Source organism: Centruroides sculpturatus, unplaced genomic scaffold, assembly GCF_000671375.1.
Source record: "Centruroides sculpturatus isolate CEXI.00-Female unplaced genomic scaffold, Cexi_2.0 scaffold1344, whole genome shotgun sequence".
Taxonomy (NCBI): Eukaryota; Metazoa; Arthropoda; class Arachnida; order Scorpiones; family Buthidae; genus Centruroides; species Centruroides sculpturatus.
In genome coordinates, this window is record NW_019385699.1 from 111,542 (window position 1) to 129,022 (window position 17,481).

At 30.7% G+C, this 17,481-nt stretch overlaps 1 protein-coding gene across 1 annotated transcript in view; it reads right to left on the bottom strand.

Moving 5' to 3' along the window:
* Positions 1 to 5,765: 5,765 nt before the first annotated feature.
* Positions 5,766 to 17,481, bottom strand: part of LOC111641311 (tudor domain-containing protein 1-like) — a 35,864-nt gene continuing 24,148 nt past the window's right edge. Inside the window, exons 8-9 of the mRNA XM_023387461.1 lie at positions 10,896 to 11,013; positions 5,766 to 6,358 (exon numbers count right to left, since the gene is read on the bottom strand). Of these exons, the coding sequence (XP_023243229.1) occupies positions 6,067 to 6,358; positions 10,896 to 11,013 (410 nt within the window). The 3' untranslated portion in view covers positions 5,766 to 6,066. The remainder of the gene's footprint in view (positions 6,359 to 10,895; positions 11,014 to 17,481) is intronic.

The following is a 17,481-nucleotide window of genomic DNA, read 5'->3' on the forward strand; positions in this document are numbered from 1 at the left end:
CTTAATAAAACATGATAGGTTTAAAATTAACTTACTAAAGACGTGAAACGAGATAGTTGAAAAGTTAAAACCATTGTTGCGACAACCAGAATAATCAAAATTATAGAAATTGCAAGACGCATTATACCATCAATTCCAAAGAAAAAAACTGCACAGAAGAAGAAACTTGTCTGATATATTGCGCAACAATATACAGCAGGAGCGTATATTTCACAAACTAAGTTTAATTCTTGTATATAAGACCATAAATCGCAATGAGTTTCAATCAAGGTTTCAATTTTATTCCTCAGAAAACTTTCGTCTTTTTTCAATTCATCGACTGAATCAGATAAATTCTTGAATCTCTTCGAGATAATTACGGCACCTGCACCCATAACAAGTACACAACAATCTAATTGTCCAATTCCGTAAATGCACATTAATGTGATATTTAGATTACAGAATGCGAGTTCAAACTCGGAATTAGTTATTTCCTTTAAAGTAGGATACAGAAATAAGTCAATTACAGTAACAAATGGAAGTATTGAAAAAAATAAAAGTGTAAGTACAGCTATAAAAAGTATTTGAATATCGTTAGCCATTTGTTCCTCTCTTTCGTATCCACTGTTATTTCTAGGAAAATAAAGTCTCTTCCTTTTAAAGAAACTGAATTGAAAAGCTAAGAAAATATAAAATGAAATTACAGTACATTTCATGAGTATTTTATTGTTTGGCATCATTCGGATCCATCCGACACACACCAAATTGTCTGTTACTTCTTGAGTAGAAAGTATTATATTAGTCCACTGAAATATCTCTATAGCTGTTTGTACTGTACATTGGATATAACTTTGACAGATATTTCCATTTTTTGGCGGGCCTCTTATAATCGCAATACATTGTTTTGATCGCAAATATTTCTACTGACACGAGGACTGGATGCAAAAAACAAACAAAGCACAAACTACGTTTCTTGTAACCTGAATACATGTTTTACTGTTAGGTATCGAAGATCGTAATGTGAATATCGAACAATATTAGGTTCAGTTTCAATTCCGCGATTATAATGCAGCTTATTTCGTTACATAAAGCGAATTTAGCTTCTGTTATGAAAGATATTTTTGAATATGACGCAAACGATCGATTTCAGTGTTGAATTGTCATCACGTGACGAAAATGCATCAGTGGCCTTCAGTAGTAAATGTATTATATAACTGCATTAAAGAATCTTATTTCGTGTCTAATATTCCAGCGTTGTAAAAGAAATATCGCAGTTTGTCTAATTTAGAAATTTGCGTTTATAAATTTGTATACAGTTGGATAAAATAAACAANAAGGTGATTTAATTTTTTATTGGAAATTTAAAAACTTTTATGAAATATTTAAAAGAAAAAAGAATATTAAATGATTTTTATTCTTTTTAATTATCCTACCTGACTTTTTATCCAAACAATAAGTAAAAATAACTGACAAGGGTATAATTGTTTTGGCATTTCTCATACTGTTAAATGTGTTAGCTAAGAAATACAAAATAGTTAAAATATATTTCATTTTGTTTTCTGCAATGGTAGTTTACAATAGCTGTCTCGTTTCCACATTACACTGTGAGGTATACAGAAAGAAAGAAAGAATAATGTTAGACGTGTAAGAGAGATCTTGAAAAAAAAACCCCCAAAGTGAATAAATTGAGCTATGACTTAAAATTAAAGCTACATTAAACAGAAATGGGAACAGATTTATAAGCCACAGATAGTATAAATATCACAATGTATGTAGATTTATAAATGATAAAATTCAAATTAAAGGAAACTGATCTTCAGCAATTTATTTGGTTTTGTTTTGTTTGCCATAGAGTATTAAACAGAAAGTTGATGGTGATGATATAATTATTTAATTGAGATTACTTTTTTATATTTTATTTACATTAAATTTTTGTTATTGAAATGAAAATTTACTAATTAATGAGTAATTCCATTTATATCACAAATCGAATGTTTAAAAAATATAGATAAATAATATATATAAAAATTAATTAATTTGCAAATTCTTAGCTTTTCAGTTTTACATTTTATATATTTACAAAGGCTATTTTTTAAATAAAGTCCATTTTTTTAATACGAAGAAAAATAGTGTAAATATCATTAAAATATATATTTTTCCATATTCTACATACTTTTATCTACTTTTCTACATAATTTCCATATTTGTTTAAACATTTGTCATATCACTCAACAATTTTTTGAATTCCAACTTCAAAGAAATCTGCTGCCCGTGAAGAAGCCCAATCCATGACTGCAGTTTTCACTTCTTCATTGTCATTGAACCATTGACCACCAAGGAACTCCTTTAAGTATCGAAACAAGTGAAAATCACTGGGTGCAAGGTCTGGGCTGTAAGGTGGATGATCCAGTTGTTCCTATCCAAAAGAACTGATCAGACCTTGTGTTTGTGCAGAAACATGTACATGTGGCCTTGCATTGTCATGGAGCAACATCACACTGGAAGACAGTAAGCCATGCCACTTATTTTGTATGGCACACTGGAGTTTTCTCAAGGTCACACAATATGCATCAGAATTGATTGTTGTGCCTCTCAGCAAAAAATCCACTAACAAAATCCCTTTCCTGTCCCAAAAGGCAGTTGCCATGATCTTTTGTGCTGAAATTGTCTGTTTGGCTTCCACTTTGGTTGGCGAAGATGTGTGTCACCATTCCATTGATCGTTGCTTGAACTCAGGAGTCATGCAAGACACTCAAGTCTCATCTCCTGTAACAATGTGGTCCAACAATTCATTTCCTTCCTGATCATATCAAGTCAAAAATGATAAAGCACTGTCCAATCTTTTTGTTTTGTGATCGTCAGAAAGCATTCAGAACCCACCGAGAACACAATTTTCGATAATTCAGTTTCTCCAAAACAATGGTATACAAAACTGATCTTGAAACCTGTGGAAATTCAATTGATAACGTTGAAATGTGAATCGTCGGTCATCTCAAATTTTGTTATCCACATCATGAACCAAATCTTCAGAAATCAGAGAAGGTCGGCCAGGGCATGGCTCATCATGTACATTTTAACCCGCCCATCCTTGAACATTCTCACCCATTTTCGAACTGTAAACTTCACAAATCTGACAGTGAATTTCCGCTGCAGCCAAGTTTCTTGTACTCAAGAATTGAATAACAGATCATATCTCAGTCAGCAGGCAACTCAATTTTCTTAAACATTATAAACTTCTATAGCTCAGCACATAGATGATATGACTGCAAATTACTTCTAAATGTGCGCCAAACTTGCTCAGAGCAGTAGTGCACGCATACTACCGCGATTGTACACCATTCTCACTCTCATTCACAAACGGACCTTATTTAAAAAATAGCCCTTGTACTTTCAGTAGACTAATTTATGTGAAAATCACCACCTATGCCAAAGAACTGAATAGAAATAATTATATTATTTTTGTAAATATATAAACTTACATAATAATCTAAATATATAAAATTACTTGTCCTGACTGACTGATTCATCATCAACCAGAGCAAACTGTCGAACCTAAAGAGGTGAAATTTGGTACACTGTTAGGGTATGTCATGAAAACACACACTAAGAAGGGATTTTTCAAAATACTCCTGTGGGGGGAAGGGAGAGCATTAAGAACGGCTTCTACTGTACTATTTTAGATGCAATTTTTTGTTTTCAACTATGTTTAGTCTTCATTAAGTAATTAGGTGTATTAAATTGATAACATTTCAGACATTGTTATAAATATTTTTATATATTTCAATTTTTAACCAAATGTTCAAACTATTTTAAATTCAAATTTGTTATTGCATATTGGTTCGATTATAGAACAATTGTAAAAGTTCCAGAAAATTGATGAAATTGAAAACAGTTTGTTGATTCTCAGCAATTCTCATCATTCTCAGCAGTAAGTGTTATGTAACAATTAAATCTGGTTTACTATGGTTGTTGAAATCTGAATATAAATGGGGTTTGCAAATCTGCCCAGGCGAAGTCGGAGCTAGTTATAAATAAAATCATCATTTATTTAGTTTCATACCATCAATTTACATTAATTTTGGAAGTCTACTAAACCAATTTTAAAATACTTTTGAGAGTTGGTCAAAGTTAGTCTTAAGTAAAAAGGAAAAAAAGATTTAAATAGGGTTTTTTGAAAGTTAAAAAAAATTCAATCTTTCAAAATTTTGAGTATCCAAATGATCTGAAATCAGCTCTACATTTTGCACTTATCAAACTAACACTTAAATGAAACTGTCTATTGAATTTAATTAAAATTTAATTAGGATAAAATTCATAAGTACTTTTAACAGCATTACAATTGTTTATTCAGGCAAAATTTGTATAAGAGGAGCATGTTTCAAATTCAAACCTTGTTAAAACAAACATTTCTAATTGACAATACATTATCAGTATTTAAAATGTTAGTGTTGTATTTTTAATTAGATGTATTTAAAATGCATAAAACAGTTGAAAATAAATATTAGCACATCCATTACTCTATTAATATAGCTAACACACATGAAACTAGCAGTATTTAAGAAATTTATTACGTATTACCCATGTGCAAATATGCTGATCTACTGTTTCAGTTACTATACTTAAGTATCTCAAACTGAATAAAAAAAGCAAGTATGATGTACAAAAATTTCTCAACTGTTTAGCACTATTTAATGAGACAAACATTAAACTATAATTATCTAATTGCATTCTAAAATTTGAAATCGTTTTCATGTTTTTTTGATTAATGTAAAATCAACTCACATTAGGAAAAATAGTAAAACAAATTTTAACATATCTTAAAAAAAAACTCTTTTAATCTAAAAGTAATATTTAATATTGCAACGTTGACTCTATCCCCACTGCCGGAAAATCTTTCTATGAAATATTTTGTTTTAAATCTTTATCAGAGGGTCTTCTCTCTTCTTACATCATATACCCCTTCCCCCTACACACGTGTTCGGATATCCCTTTGTCTTCTCAGCAGTTTGTTGCCTGATGATGCCCATTTAACATGCATGAAAACATTTGCACTTTGTGTGTAATTTTCTCACTGGTTTGTTAGGTTTTAGCAGTGTTTATTTTTATCTAATATTAACCAGTTGTAAAGTAGCAGTTGTTAACATAATAATGTGTTGGTGAGAGTATCATGACACTCTTCTAGGGACATTCCAGGTGATGCCTAGATCTTTATTTATATAAGACGACCCTGTATTTTGTACCATATCATTTATTCTTTCATATGTGTACTGTATATAGCATAGATTAAACACACTGTTCCAACCAAGCAGTTCCCTTTTTACTTTACTCCGCTGCCACCTGCACCTATCACAACATAATGTTTAATTTTTCTTACTTCCATATAGAAACATTTGAAGTCATATTTTCAATATATCTTTTTTAAAAAATTTTTGAAAATTAATAAAGAATTAGAAATAAATTACCAAACAAGATTTGTTATCATTTATCTTATGCACACATGCTCGATACCATCTTTTATCGCTAGGATTAAGGACAGCATATGTTTTATTTTCTTCAATTTCAACCCGTTGTTAACATTTTCAAAGTTTTTCGAACCCGTTTTAAACACATGTAACATTTCTCAGTGATTTTGTTTCTTTTAAAAAATATATTAAAAACATGTTTAAACTTAAACAATTAGAATGCTGTCTTAAGGAAAATTATAATATAACAGCAAGTTTGAAAAAAAATATAAAATTCTTTATTTTAAATATTAACTATGATTCCTTGTTTAAATATTTAGAAAATATCTTCTAGCATCTAAATTCAATGGTCACATGGCTGAGACAGTTAAGGTACTGGCATGTCACTCCAAAAACCCAGAATTGAACCCAGACGAGCAACTCCTGGGAATTTTTCAAGGGTAGTCAGTCTCAAATATGTCGGGCCCAGTCAGTCCCTCATCATACAATCATTCTAATTGTGGACCTGACCAAACCCACAATGGGTATAGAAAAAAAAGGCACTCTTAGTGTCTAAAGAGTGGTAAAAGTTAAAAAAAAATTCTTATAACAATAATTTTTTTTTTATATAACAACAGTGAATTTCTTAATATAATATTAAATTTTTAAAAAGTACATATACATACTCTTCTAATTGTTGCTTTTGTTTGGCAAGATGAAAAAATATGCAGTCTGGAGTTTCAACATAACTTATATTTACAGCAATATAACCTTTTTTATCTTCACTTTTTGGTTTAGGTGGTGGTTTTGATGGTATAATAAATGGAGCATCTTCATTATTCTTAGTATTGCTAGATTTAACTTTATTAATGTGCTCAAATTTTTCTTCTGAAACTTTCCTTGGAGGTATATCTCTCGGAATTTCAATAATACAAGATCTGAAACACAAAATTTTCAAATATAGGTAAATATAGGTACAGTACATTAATGTCAATGTATTGAATAAATTAATCATCTTAGATGTTAATAATATTAATAAGTTAAATATGTAAAATCAAACTAAATTTTTAAAAAGTAGTTCTTAATATACTTTTTTTTACCAATTTATTTAGCATTTTATTGGAGTTTTTTTCAGGGTATTTATTATTGCTTTTTCACAGGTGAAAAATTGATTAGAATAAATTTAATTTTCACTAGCTTTTTATTACTCTTCTTCTGATAATACAGTAGTGTAGTCACCACTAAACTTAAGATCAGGCCACAGTTAACATGCCACCCAATAGACAGGTTTAAAAAAAAAGTAGCTTTGATTCATTGCATAAATGTTTTACATAATTAAAAACAAATATACAAGCGAGTATAACCGGGGGTAAAAAGTCTGAAATAAACTCTCTATCACTTAATTGGCTGTGGATCAGTAAGATCCGTCCCAGTAGTCGTAGGATGGTGATTTTATGTGGAAATCAAGATCGTATGATCCCGATCTATGTCAGGATGCTGACACCAGATAGGGATGAGTTTCACGCCCTATCATGCATATATAAAATCTATAGGAGGGCTATTTGGCGATAAATATTTTGAAGTTAATAAACGAATGGAATTCAGATATAGAATATACAAACATTATTTATTAGATTAAAGCAAATAATTATATACAGGATTCTACAAACAATATAAGATGGCAAAAGTATCATGTCAAACTTAACAATCTAATTTCTAAATACAGTAAGACCCTGCTTAACGCGCGGGATGAGTTCCAAGACGACAAAGCACTAAGCAAAACAGTGTTAAGCAAGACCATTTTAACAGAGTAAATAGGGATAGGGGAAATTGCAACCAGAAAAAAATTTACTTTAATTTTAAGTTATTTTTATATTAATTTGTATAATAATATATGTTAAATAACAGATAAACATATTCACATGGAAATGTATAATAATATATTAATTAGTTCATTTTTTGTGACAAAGGTACTGACTTTTCTGAAAATCTTGTTTTTTTGCAATAAAGTTGTGAAGTTTCATTTGTCACTTTTTTCTCTCCTTAAGCAAATGTCGGTAGAAGAAGATTGCATCCAAAACGCCTTGTTTTTCTTTTGCACTCCTTTCAAAATCCAAATTATTTGCTACAATTTGATCAGCGATTTTGGTTATTGTTACCAAACTTTTACTAAAGAAATCTGTAGCAAGTTGTTTGGGTTCTTTGTTTTCAGAATCTCTATTTTCAAGTTCTACATGAATTCCTTGTTCCGCCAGTTCTTGAAGTCATCGTTCGTAAGGCTCTTACTAGAAACCTCCAGTAACTCCCCAATATCCTGCTCATCTACATAACATCTCCTGTATTGATTAAGTTGACAATTTAGTCAATGTAATGATATAGCGACAGGCTCTTCTCATTGAGAATTGTTGGATACCTTCAGCCATAACTTTTCCCACACTCCGTTTGTGCGTTTATCAGTTAATTCTTGCCAATCCAAGTCACTATTTCCTATGGCATCTATGATGTTATATTTTTTCCAAAATTGCACAAAACAAACATAGATTTTAGGAAAGTACAGCAATCTGACAAATTGCCACCTTTTGCTGATTGGTTCCTGTTTGAGAATAATCGTATTATATATGAATCAATGAAATACTGTGTTAATTTGAATCAGCATAAATTTTGAGCGTTTTTTTCAGGCATCAAGCAGACTGCGTTACATTGAATCAGTGTTAAGTGAGGCAGCATTAAGCGGGGTCTTACTGTAACTATTTTCTTATGCCTCGCATGAACGATTACTTAAGAGAGAGAGAGAGAGTTCACAATTATCAAACACATACTACCTCAACTATGTAGTCTTCTTCTTTAGTGGATGAGTAAAGGAGGTGAATGTGGAACAACTTCTATTTCTTCTTTATATTAGTGCACAAAGTTAAAATACATATGGCGAGGAGTCTTTTCTATGGCATCTCTGAGTTGTAGAGAACTGCCCTTGTCTATGTGGCAATGTTGGATTTCAATGGACTAGCTTCTATGGCATCTTTGAACTGTGGAAGACTGCTTGAGTGGTGGGAAAATTCCCTTTTAAATGGGATCTCTGGCCAATAGCATCTGAGGAACATACGGGATATGTGTCAAGTGCAGAGGGGGTAAACAGACATATGTATGGCCATCTGAATTATAAATAAGGCCGTGTGAGAAAGGAAATTGATTTCCTTTTTTCTCCCAAAATGATAAATGTCACTTCCTCCCTTGTGAATAATATTTTAAATAATAAATATATTTCTTACAAAAAATTAGCCTAATAAACCCCGGATCTCACATACAGTAATTAATATTTATTTTTGCTAAATATCAACTTGATATCTTGCAAGTTTAACAAAATAGAGCCAGTAAAACTTGAGTCACAGGCATAAAAAAAATAGATATACAACACAGTTTGAAAATTTTGGATATACTCCATACAACATGATTTCTGTTTTACTCCAATACAATTTGGGAAAGTCTCTGTACAAAATTTCAGTTTTTAAGTGTAAACTCCATTATTCAATACATTTTTTATTCAAGTAAGCATTTGTCTTGTCCAAAATTTGCTCAAAGATTTAGAATATTGAAATTTTCAATTTATTTTGTGCCTTTTGTCAAGTTTACTTTAATGAAAACTGATAAAATGTTTTTCTTCCTTGTCCTAACTTTCCTATCAACCAGGTGTCATTGCTTTCAGACTTTAGCCCTTAAGACTGTCACTGTGTTTCATTTCTATAGCTTAAATAAAGTTTACTAAATACAAAGATTAAACATTTTTTGGTAGGTATTAAACCTTTTTTAACCACAGGTAGGTATTCACTCATAAAAATGATAAATGAAATACAGCAGTATCTCAGTACTCAAACTGTTCCCAACTCAAACAATTTGGTATTCAAAAAATTCTGGAAAAAATTGCTCAGTACTCAACTGAACAAACACAACAACAAATTAACAACAAATTTTTATTTTGATATTTTCCATAAACATTTTTATGATAAAAATAAAAATTATGAAAATATTGCCAATATTTCTGATCATGATCAACAAAACAGCTAAGATGATGACAATACAGTTTAACCCGATTATAACGACATTGGATGTAACGACAACCCTAATATAACGTCAAATTTTTATCGGTCCCACGATTTTACTATACTAGATAATGTTAAAAAACCCACTTGTAATGACATAAAACCCTGTTTTAATGTCATATTTGAAGCACTCTCAAATTTACAAAATTAAATTATAAATTTTATTTATCAAAGAAAATACTACGTGTTCAGTCCTAGGGTCAGAGTCCGCTTCCTAGAACAATTGTGGGTGGTACTGTCACCACCTGATTTGGTGGGGTGGGGTGGAATGCACCACCCCTTTAAACGACGTGACAGTGGGTTAGTCTGCATAGCTCTCATACTCATGTAGTTTAGCATCAAATCAGGTAAAATGGCTAGCTTGAAAAGGAAAGCGTTAACGTTAGACTGCAAAATAGAAATAATTAAAGCAGTTGAAAGTGGAAGAAAAAAGGCAGATGTATGCAGAGACTTTGGTTTAGCAAATTCTACAGGTCTCGTAAAACTTCATCGGAAATAATGAACAAAATCTACGACTTAGAAAATGACATTGATAAACAATTTTTAGGTGAAAAATGCCTACAATCTAAAATAACTGACTTTTTTTAAGTGAATATTTTTATTGTTTCTTCTTAATTGATATACATTAATTTAACCTAAAAGTGAAAGATATTGGACTTCATGTCCATTGATAGATAAGCAAGAAACAAGAAAAATTATCATCGCCTGGATGATAATTTTCTCGTTTCTTGCTTAATTTAACTTTTTGTTGCCTTTTGATTCCACATTATTCTCAAAACTGAAAGTGCCGCCATTATCGAAACTTGACATATAAAAATTTCTTATAAAAGGTAATTTTTGAAATTTTTAATTACATCGTTGTAAATTTAGACATAATAATGTAAATAAAGTTGATTTAAACATTTAGTTTGCAATTTTATACACACGATATTAAATTAGATGAATTTTATAATAGATTCTTAAACAGACTTGATACTTTTATGGGACTGAAATTATGACCTTGCAGATAACGACACTCGGTTATACGTCAAAAAATTGCCAGTCCCATGGATGGCGTTATAAGCAGGTTAAACTGTACTTTGTAAAAAGAAACAACATGGTTTAACTAAAATTAATATTAACAGTACTTTTAATTGTACTTGTTAGTTATTTATTCATTGAAAATAAAGTATTGATTGCTTTAATAAACATATTTCTCGTAGTAATCAAAAAGAATAGTATACTTTTGTTAACTTCTGAAATATAACCCTATGTTTTGCATAAGTTCTTTGTTTCATATAGCACTGATTTGTGTAACATGATATTTTTTCAGAATGTATCTACTGTGTTATATGAGAGATACCTGTATATAATTAGATAGATTTTAATAATTACTTACTCATTTCCAGTACTTATAGCTATTCCTTCCTTAACAATTAGCCCATTTATACATATTTCTGAATTTTCTTTAACATGATAAAGAATAACCTGATTAGTTCCTTCTCTTGGGATCACTTCTAACAAATGGAAAAAAAATAATAATAATTTACGTTTATTTAAATTTCAAAATATGAAATAGATAAATAATTGATGAATGAAAAAATACATAATTAAATAATCAAAATTAAATAAAAATCAATTTCTAAATGCAATACATTGCAATTTTGATTTTAAAAGTCAAATGAGCAGAATTACATCACATCACATATAACAGAAATAACAAAAATATATTTTCAAAACAAATGTTCCCTTTGTATTCACAAAAAGAGAACTCTTAATAATTCTGTCCAGTACTGTACATATTTATGTATTAAAAACAAACAACATTATCTTTAGTAAAAATATTTGAAAATTATATATCTGTTTCTAATTATAATCTTTCTGATCTTGTTATTTTCGTTTTATGGAGAAACAGGAGTCATTTTCTCCAATTCTAATGATTAGTATTATCCTTGGTTGTTAACATCAGCTGATCAACATTATATTTAGTTATTCTTCCCTAATTAATCCTAATGTACTTCCTATTTATTCCTTTCTCCCATATTTGTCCATCCTTTTGATTTTATTATTAACAGAAAAAGAATGAAAAAATGTAAATATGTAAATACATTTGTATAATTGTCAAAGAATAGAAATAGAACAAATATTTAAATGTTCATATTAAATGATTACCCAAAGAAGCTGTTAAAGGATTGGATACATAATATGGATATTACTACACAAAGAAAAAACAATTTGATAAAGGAAAAAATTGGTAAAATTAAGGTATATACCCAAATTATTTGAAAGAGTAAAGAAAGTATTGGATGACAAAATAAACTTAATACTAGAAAAAGTAGATACAACCAAACAATATTTAAATTATAGAGAGAATAAGAAAACAGATAAAATAGAAGAAAAAGATGTAGTTTATTCATTTAATTGCAGCTGTGGACAAAAAAGAACATACATAAGAGAAACAAGAAAAAAATTAAAAATATGGATAAAGGAACACATCAGAGCAATAAAATGTAATTATGCAAATTTGGCGGTAGCTGAACATTATAATAAAGAAAATTGTAAAATTGTTTGACACGATAAAAAAGAAGAAAAAAGAAAAAAACAATTATAAAAGAGAGTAATACAAACATATTTACATAAAATGACAAAGCAACAGAATAAAAAATAACTTGGACAGAGAAATCCAATAATCATGGAACAGTATCCTCAATAACAGGAGCAGTGAAATAGAAAGTTTATAAATGCATACACTAAGTGAAGAAGCTATTCATTATATGCAGCTGCAAGACTGTATTATGTACTCTGTATTATGATAAGAATTTTTTTGCTGTATTCATTTACATATCAATGGAAAAATTGTAAGTAATTGTTTTTGTCATTTGTCAGGTAATCGATATGAATTTTTTAGATTATTATATTTAACCTGATGTTTTTTAACCTGATACAGGATTTATAACATAGTGATCGGAATTCTTCTGCGTATTTACTTACATATTGAAGTAATTATGGAAGGAAATTTTAAGGAAATTTAAGAAGGAACAAAAACAAGAAAAAACAATAAGGAAATTTTAAGTCATATATTATTGTCTGGAAAATTTATTTTCTTAATTCTGTTATATATTATTTTAATTTTTATAAATTTATTTTAGCACCATGTTTTTGTAAACCTGCTGAGGAGGGACCTGATGGTCTGAAACACAAAGAAAGTGTGTATAGGTATAATACAAGGTAATCAATAAAGTTTGTTTATTTCCCTGAATAAGATTTTTTCCTCAATTGCTAAAGCCAAAACAACAGTGTAATATGTCTTAAACACAACAAAAGCGAAAACTCCCATATCACAGCACAGGATAACATTGTACCCCAAAAATGCATTTTAGAAGCCTTAAATTTTGTTCCCCTTTATGCTATGGCCTCCTTGCTTCTGCCAGAGCCCTTCATACCAGACATTGAATTGATCATAAAATTTATGAATGACACAAATCAGGATTTTGTTCATCGAGAATATTTTCATTTGCCAAAACGCACAAACCAGGATACCAAATATGTCCTGTAATCGAGAAATGTAACTCTCCAACATTCTTAATTGAAAAACAATGGTCAAATTCTTCCGATCTAAAGCTCATCGCCATCCACTCTCAATTAACAACTCACTGCAACTTATAGAAAGTCTCAAAAGCATTTCTCTAATGGACAATGGATATATGACAGTCTTGGACTTTAAATTGATGTATTCTTCTGTAAAATTATCTCCTTGTTTTTGTGCAATAAGAGATTTTTTATTTGCCAATTATGCAAGACAACAAGACATTTAAGTCCATTGGGATCAAGCAGTAATGATTAAACCAACAACGAATTTACACACTATGAAATATCTTGACAAGTTGGAGATCTTCAAAGCACACAAGAGAACTGGTTGCATCAACCATAGGGATGAGGATATATTAGCTACCGCATAGTGATCCTTTTATGAAAATTAATGTCAAGAGATATTTTTATTTTAGTTTAATTTTATTTTTATTAAGTGACATTTTCAACTTAATTTTTATTATTTATGTGTTCGTTTATTTTATTGACCACAGCTAACTTTTCCACTATTTATATTTTCATATTTACATTCTATTTTGTTGTTCTATTTTTATGTTAACTGAGGAAGATTGCTAAAAAAACAGTCTAAAACGTTTTTATTTTATTCATATTTATTTGCTGGACTTTTAAAGGTGTGTTTTATTCATACACTCACTGCCAAAAGTTAAGCACGGAGCAGAAGATGTTCATGTCCGGAAAGCAATCTGCATTTAAGAGGCTGCAATTTACTGCAGAGATAGGTGGAAGTATGCAAATATGTTACGTTACTATCAATCATGGTTACATGTCGTGAAATATGCAAAACAGCCAGCCTTCTGAAGTGTGAGAGGAGTTGCATGTAAGTGCCGAGAAAGTGTGGAGAACTGTCGTACAATTAGTGTGCATGACTGACGTGTTTCTATGACTTCCAAAAGACGAATGACAGACAGTGAATGCTGGCAGTGTGTAGGACACCTTGAAGCAGGGCAATCAATCACAGATGTTGCTCTTTCCTTCGGCGTTCATCATTCATCATTTCACGGTTATGGAAATGTTCCAAACAGTTGTCTGAAGACCTGTGGCCAGTCGCCAAAGAATTACGACCCCTGCAGAAGATTGCTATATTGCTGTTGTAGCCAAGCGGAATCGAAGAGCAACCTCTACATGTGTGACATCAATGGTTTCAGCAGCCATTGGTAAAACGATGTCTGTTACTACTGTGCGCAGAAGGCTACACATGAATGGACTGTACTCCTGGGTACCATGAGTTTGTGTTCCACTATCCGTCCAATCCAGAGGCACACAATTAAAGTGGTGTCGGCAACATGTGAATTGGACTGTGTCTGATTGGGGCAACGTTATGTTCACGGATGAGTCGCAATTTTCCCTAGAGCCAGATGACAAACATGTAAGAGTATGGAAAGAAAAAGGCACACACAATCAACCCCAGATCATCATCGAGCATCACGCATTCCAAGGTGGAAGCATTATGGTGTGGGCAGGCATTTCATTGGGATATCGCACCGACCTGCACATCTATTGAGGGGGTTCTGTGATGGCTATCTGGTATTGAGATGAAGTCCTTGAACCTATTGTGAAATTGTATGCTGCAGCAGTTGGTCCTGCTTTTGTTTTAATGGATGATAACACATGACCCCATAGAGCTGTCCTCGTCAATGACTACCTCGAGAGTGAGGGAATCATGCATATGGATTGGCCGGCGTATTTGCCAGACCTCAATCCCATTGAGAATCTTTGGGATGCCCTCGGCCATGCTGTGTGTGCACGTTTCCCCCTGCCACTCTCACAGAGTTGCAAACTGTTCTACAGGAGGAATGGCACTTATTTGACTCTGGAGTGGTTGATCATCTCATCGAAAGCATGGTTACACACTATAAACTTTGTGTAAGGATAAGGGGTGACCATTTACCCTATTAATATCAGTTTTTTGTTTGTTTGTTTTGGATTTAAACATCATTTTGTTAACGATTCCAATATGATTTCATCTTATACTTTATGAAAATTCAATATTGTTTTAATTTTTCTATTTAATTCTTTGTGTTGTTTCATGCATAAACATATTTGTTACTGTCCTGCTGCATTTCGTATCAATCACAGCTGTATTTGTCAATTTTTTTGCAGTTTATTGCTCCATGCTTAACTTTTGGCAGTGAGTATAGTTTATCATCCAGTACATACATTATATTTAAGTATTTGATTAATTCATTCTGGAGACCCCAAAAAATAAATAAAAAATTATATACTTTCATATTATGTTTATTTACATGTAATAACAAACTGAAATATCTCCATTTTTTTATGGTTGGCACATCTTTGTTTCTCAGATGTGATTTTCATTACTCCTTTATCTGTTCGAGTCTTTTTGGTTATATCTTTCTCAGCTAAGATTGTATCTACTGTAGACCCATTGAAGTCATCTGCTTACAATATCAGACATCTTCTGCCCACTCTCTACCTTGGCTATTATCATTTGCTTAGTTTCTATAGTGAACATAGTTCTTGACACTCCACTCTATAGGCCCCATAAATATTATCAGTTTTTTAAATAAAAAGTTCAGAAAAGCACTTAAAAAAATTCAGAGAACAGAAATTAATTAGTGCAAAAAAGGTTATGTATACAACTGTGAAAGTCTTGTTCCATAAACCATGTATAGATGCCACTAAAATCTAGTTTTACAAATCTTAAATGCAATGTTGCTTCTGGTGTTTGTTCTGTCATGTGTTTGTTATCTGAACATGTGTTTGTTGTCCAAACATAAAAATCTTTTACAGAAGTGTTTGTTGTCAAATTTGTTTGTGGTCCGAACTGTTCATTAACTGATCATCCACTGTAATTACTACAGAGTATTCAAGAACAAGTTGATTAACATTGCTGGTAATTATAGTTGGAAGTTAGTGATTAATTAAAGTATAAAAAATTCCTTGAGAAGTTAGATCACAGAATAATTTGGGTCTCTGTATTATTATAATACAATTAAACTTTCCAAAGGCAGAGCAAGACTAGTTTTTGATACTCAAATTGGCTTATTCACTGTCATGAGCTCATAAGGATTGCATCCAAGAAATATTCAAATACCTATCACAAGTTCTCATCAAAAAGAACTTTTTGAATCAAATAATCTCGTTGTTGGTTGGAATCACTTAAACCTATTAATAAAATTATTTTACATATGTTAAAACAAGTTTACTACAAAAACAAATGTAACTATGTGACATCTAGTATAGTTTAAAGATTAAAAATAAAAAAACTAAAACTTGTTAGAAATGTAAACTTGCCAAAATGGAAAAAAATTCAGTATCATCCAATTCTGGTTCACATGAGTTTGTTTTTACTGTACAGTACAATCTTGATAATCCAACGAACATTATATGGATTATCAAGTACAGTATTGGATTAAGAAGATTGCTTATTATTGAAAATTCACAAATTTTGATTCATTAACAATTTAAAAACAATAAAAATGTGATTATATATGAATACTATTGACATAATAAAACAATTGAGCACATACATAAATTTTACAGCATAGTGTCAACTGTTAATGATACAGCAAAGCAAGTTGAACTATCAACTAAAACATTTGCGTATGCTGACACCATCAATAATCAGTATCATCAAGGTGATGGGATTCAAAATGAATTTAGAGGGAAATTGAAGAAATTACGGGAAATTTAATGAGAGATATAGATACAGCATTTTTAATGGAAAATTTTGAAGGCCTTATTTTTATATTTATAGAATATTATGCTGTAAGACACTGTGTCTTTAAAATGATAACCTTCAATATCATGCCCAAACTCAAGTGTTCAAGCTTGGGCTTGTTATCATACTGTGTTTTCAAGGAAGGTGTTCAAATTTAGTGGAAAATGGAGTTTGAGCTAGTAAGAAGCTTGTCTTTGACTTGGCAACAGTGCTTGTAATACCTGACAGTTCATTAGTATCAGATTATTGGACATGTCAAACTAGCAAATAGCTAATTATAGAAATTGTGTTGTACTTTACTTTATTATTTAAGATCATCATTTGTTTATAAATTAGTTTACTTTGGAAGCAGTACAGACAATTATTAGGGCTCAAAGGTTTTACTTAAACTATTTCTGCTGGAGTTATGTAGAATCCTCATCTCAATGTTTTCCTTAAATAATAAAAGAATAGATGAAAAATTAATAAACTCTCCTATATGTACATAATTATGAAACTGGATAGAAATTTGATAACAGTATAAATTTTATACTGCTGTCCAATTGCTATCTACATTAGTACATAGAACATAGAATATAGTATATATACAGAATAGATCATTAGGTAGCATTCAAAAAGAATGTAAAAGTTAACAATAGAAAGAAATCAATTTTGTATGGAGCTCACTTCTATTATATTATGAAATATGGAATGA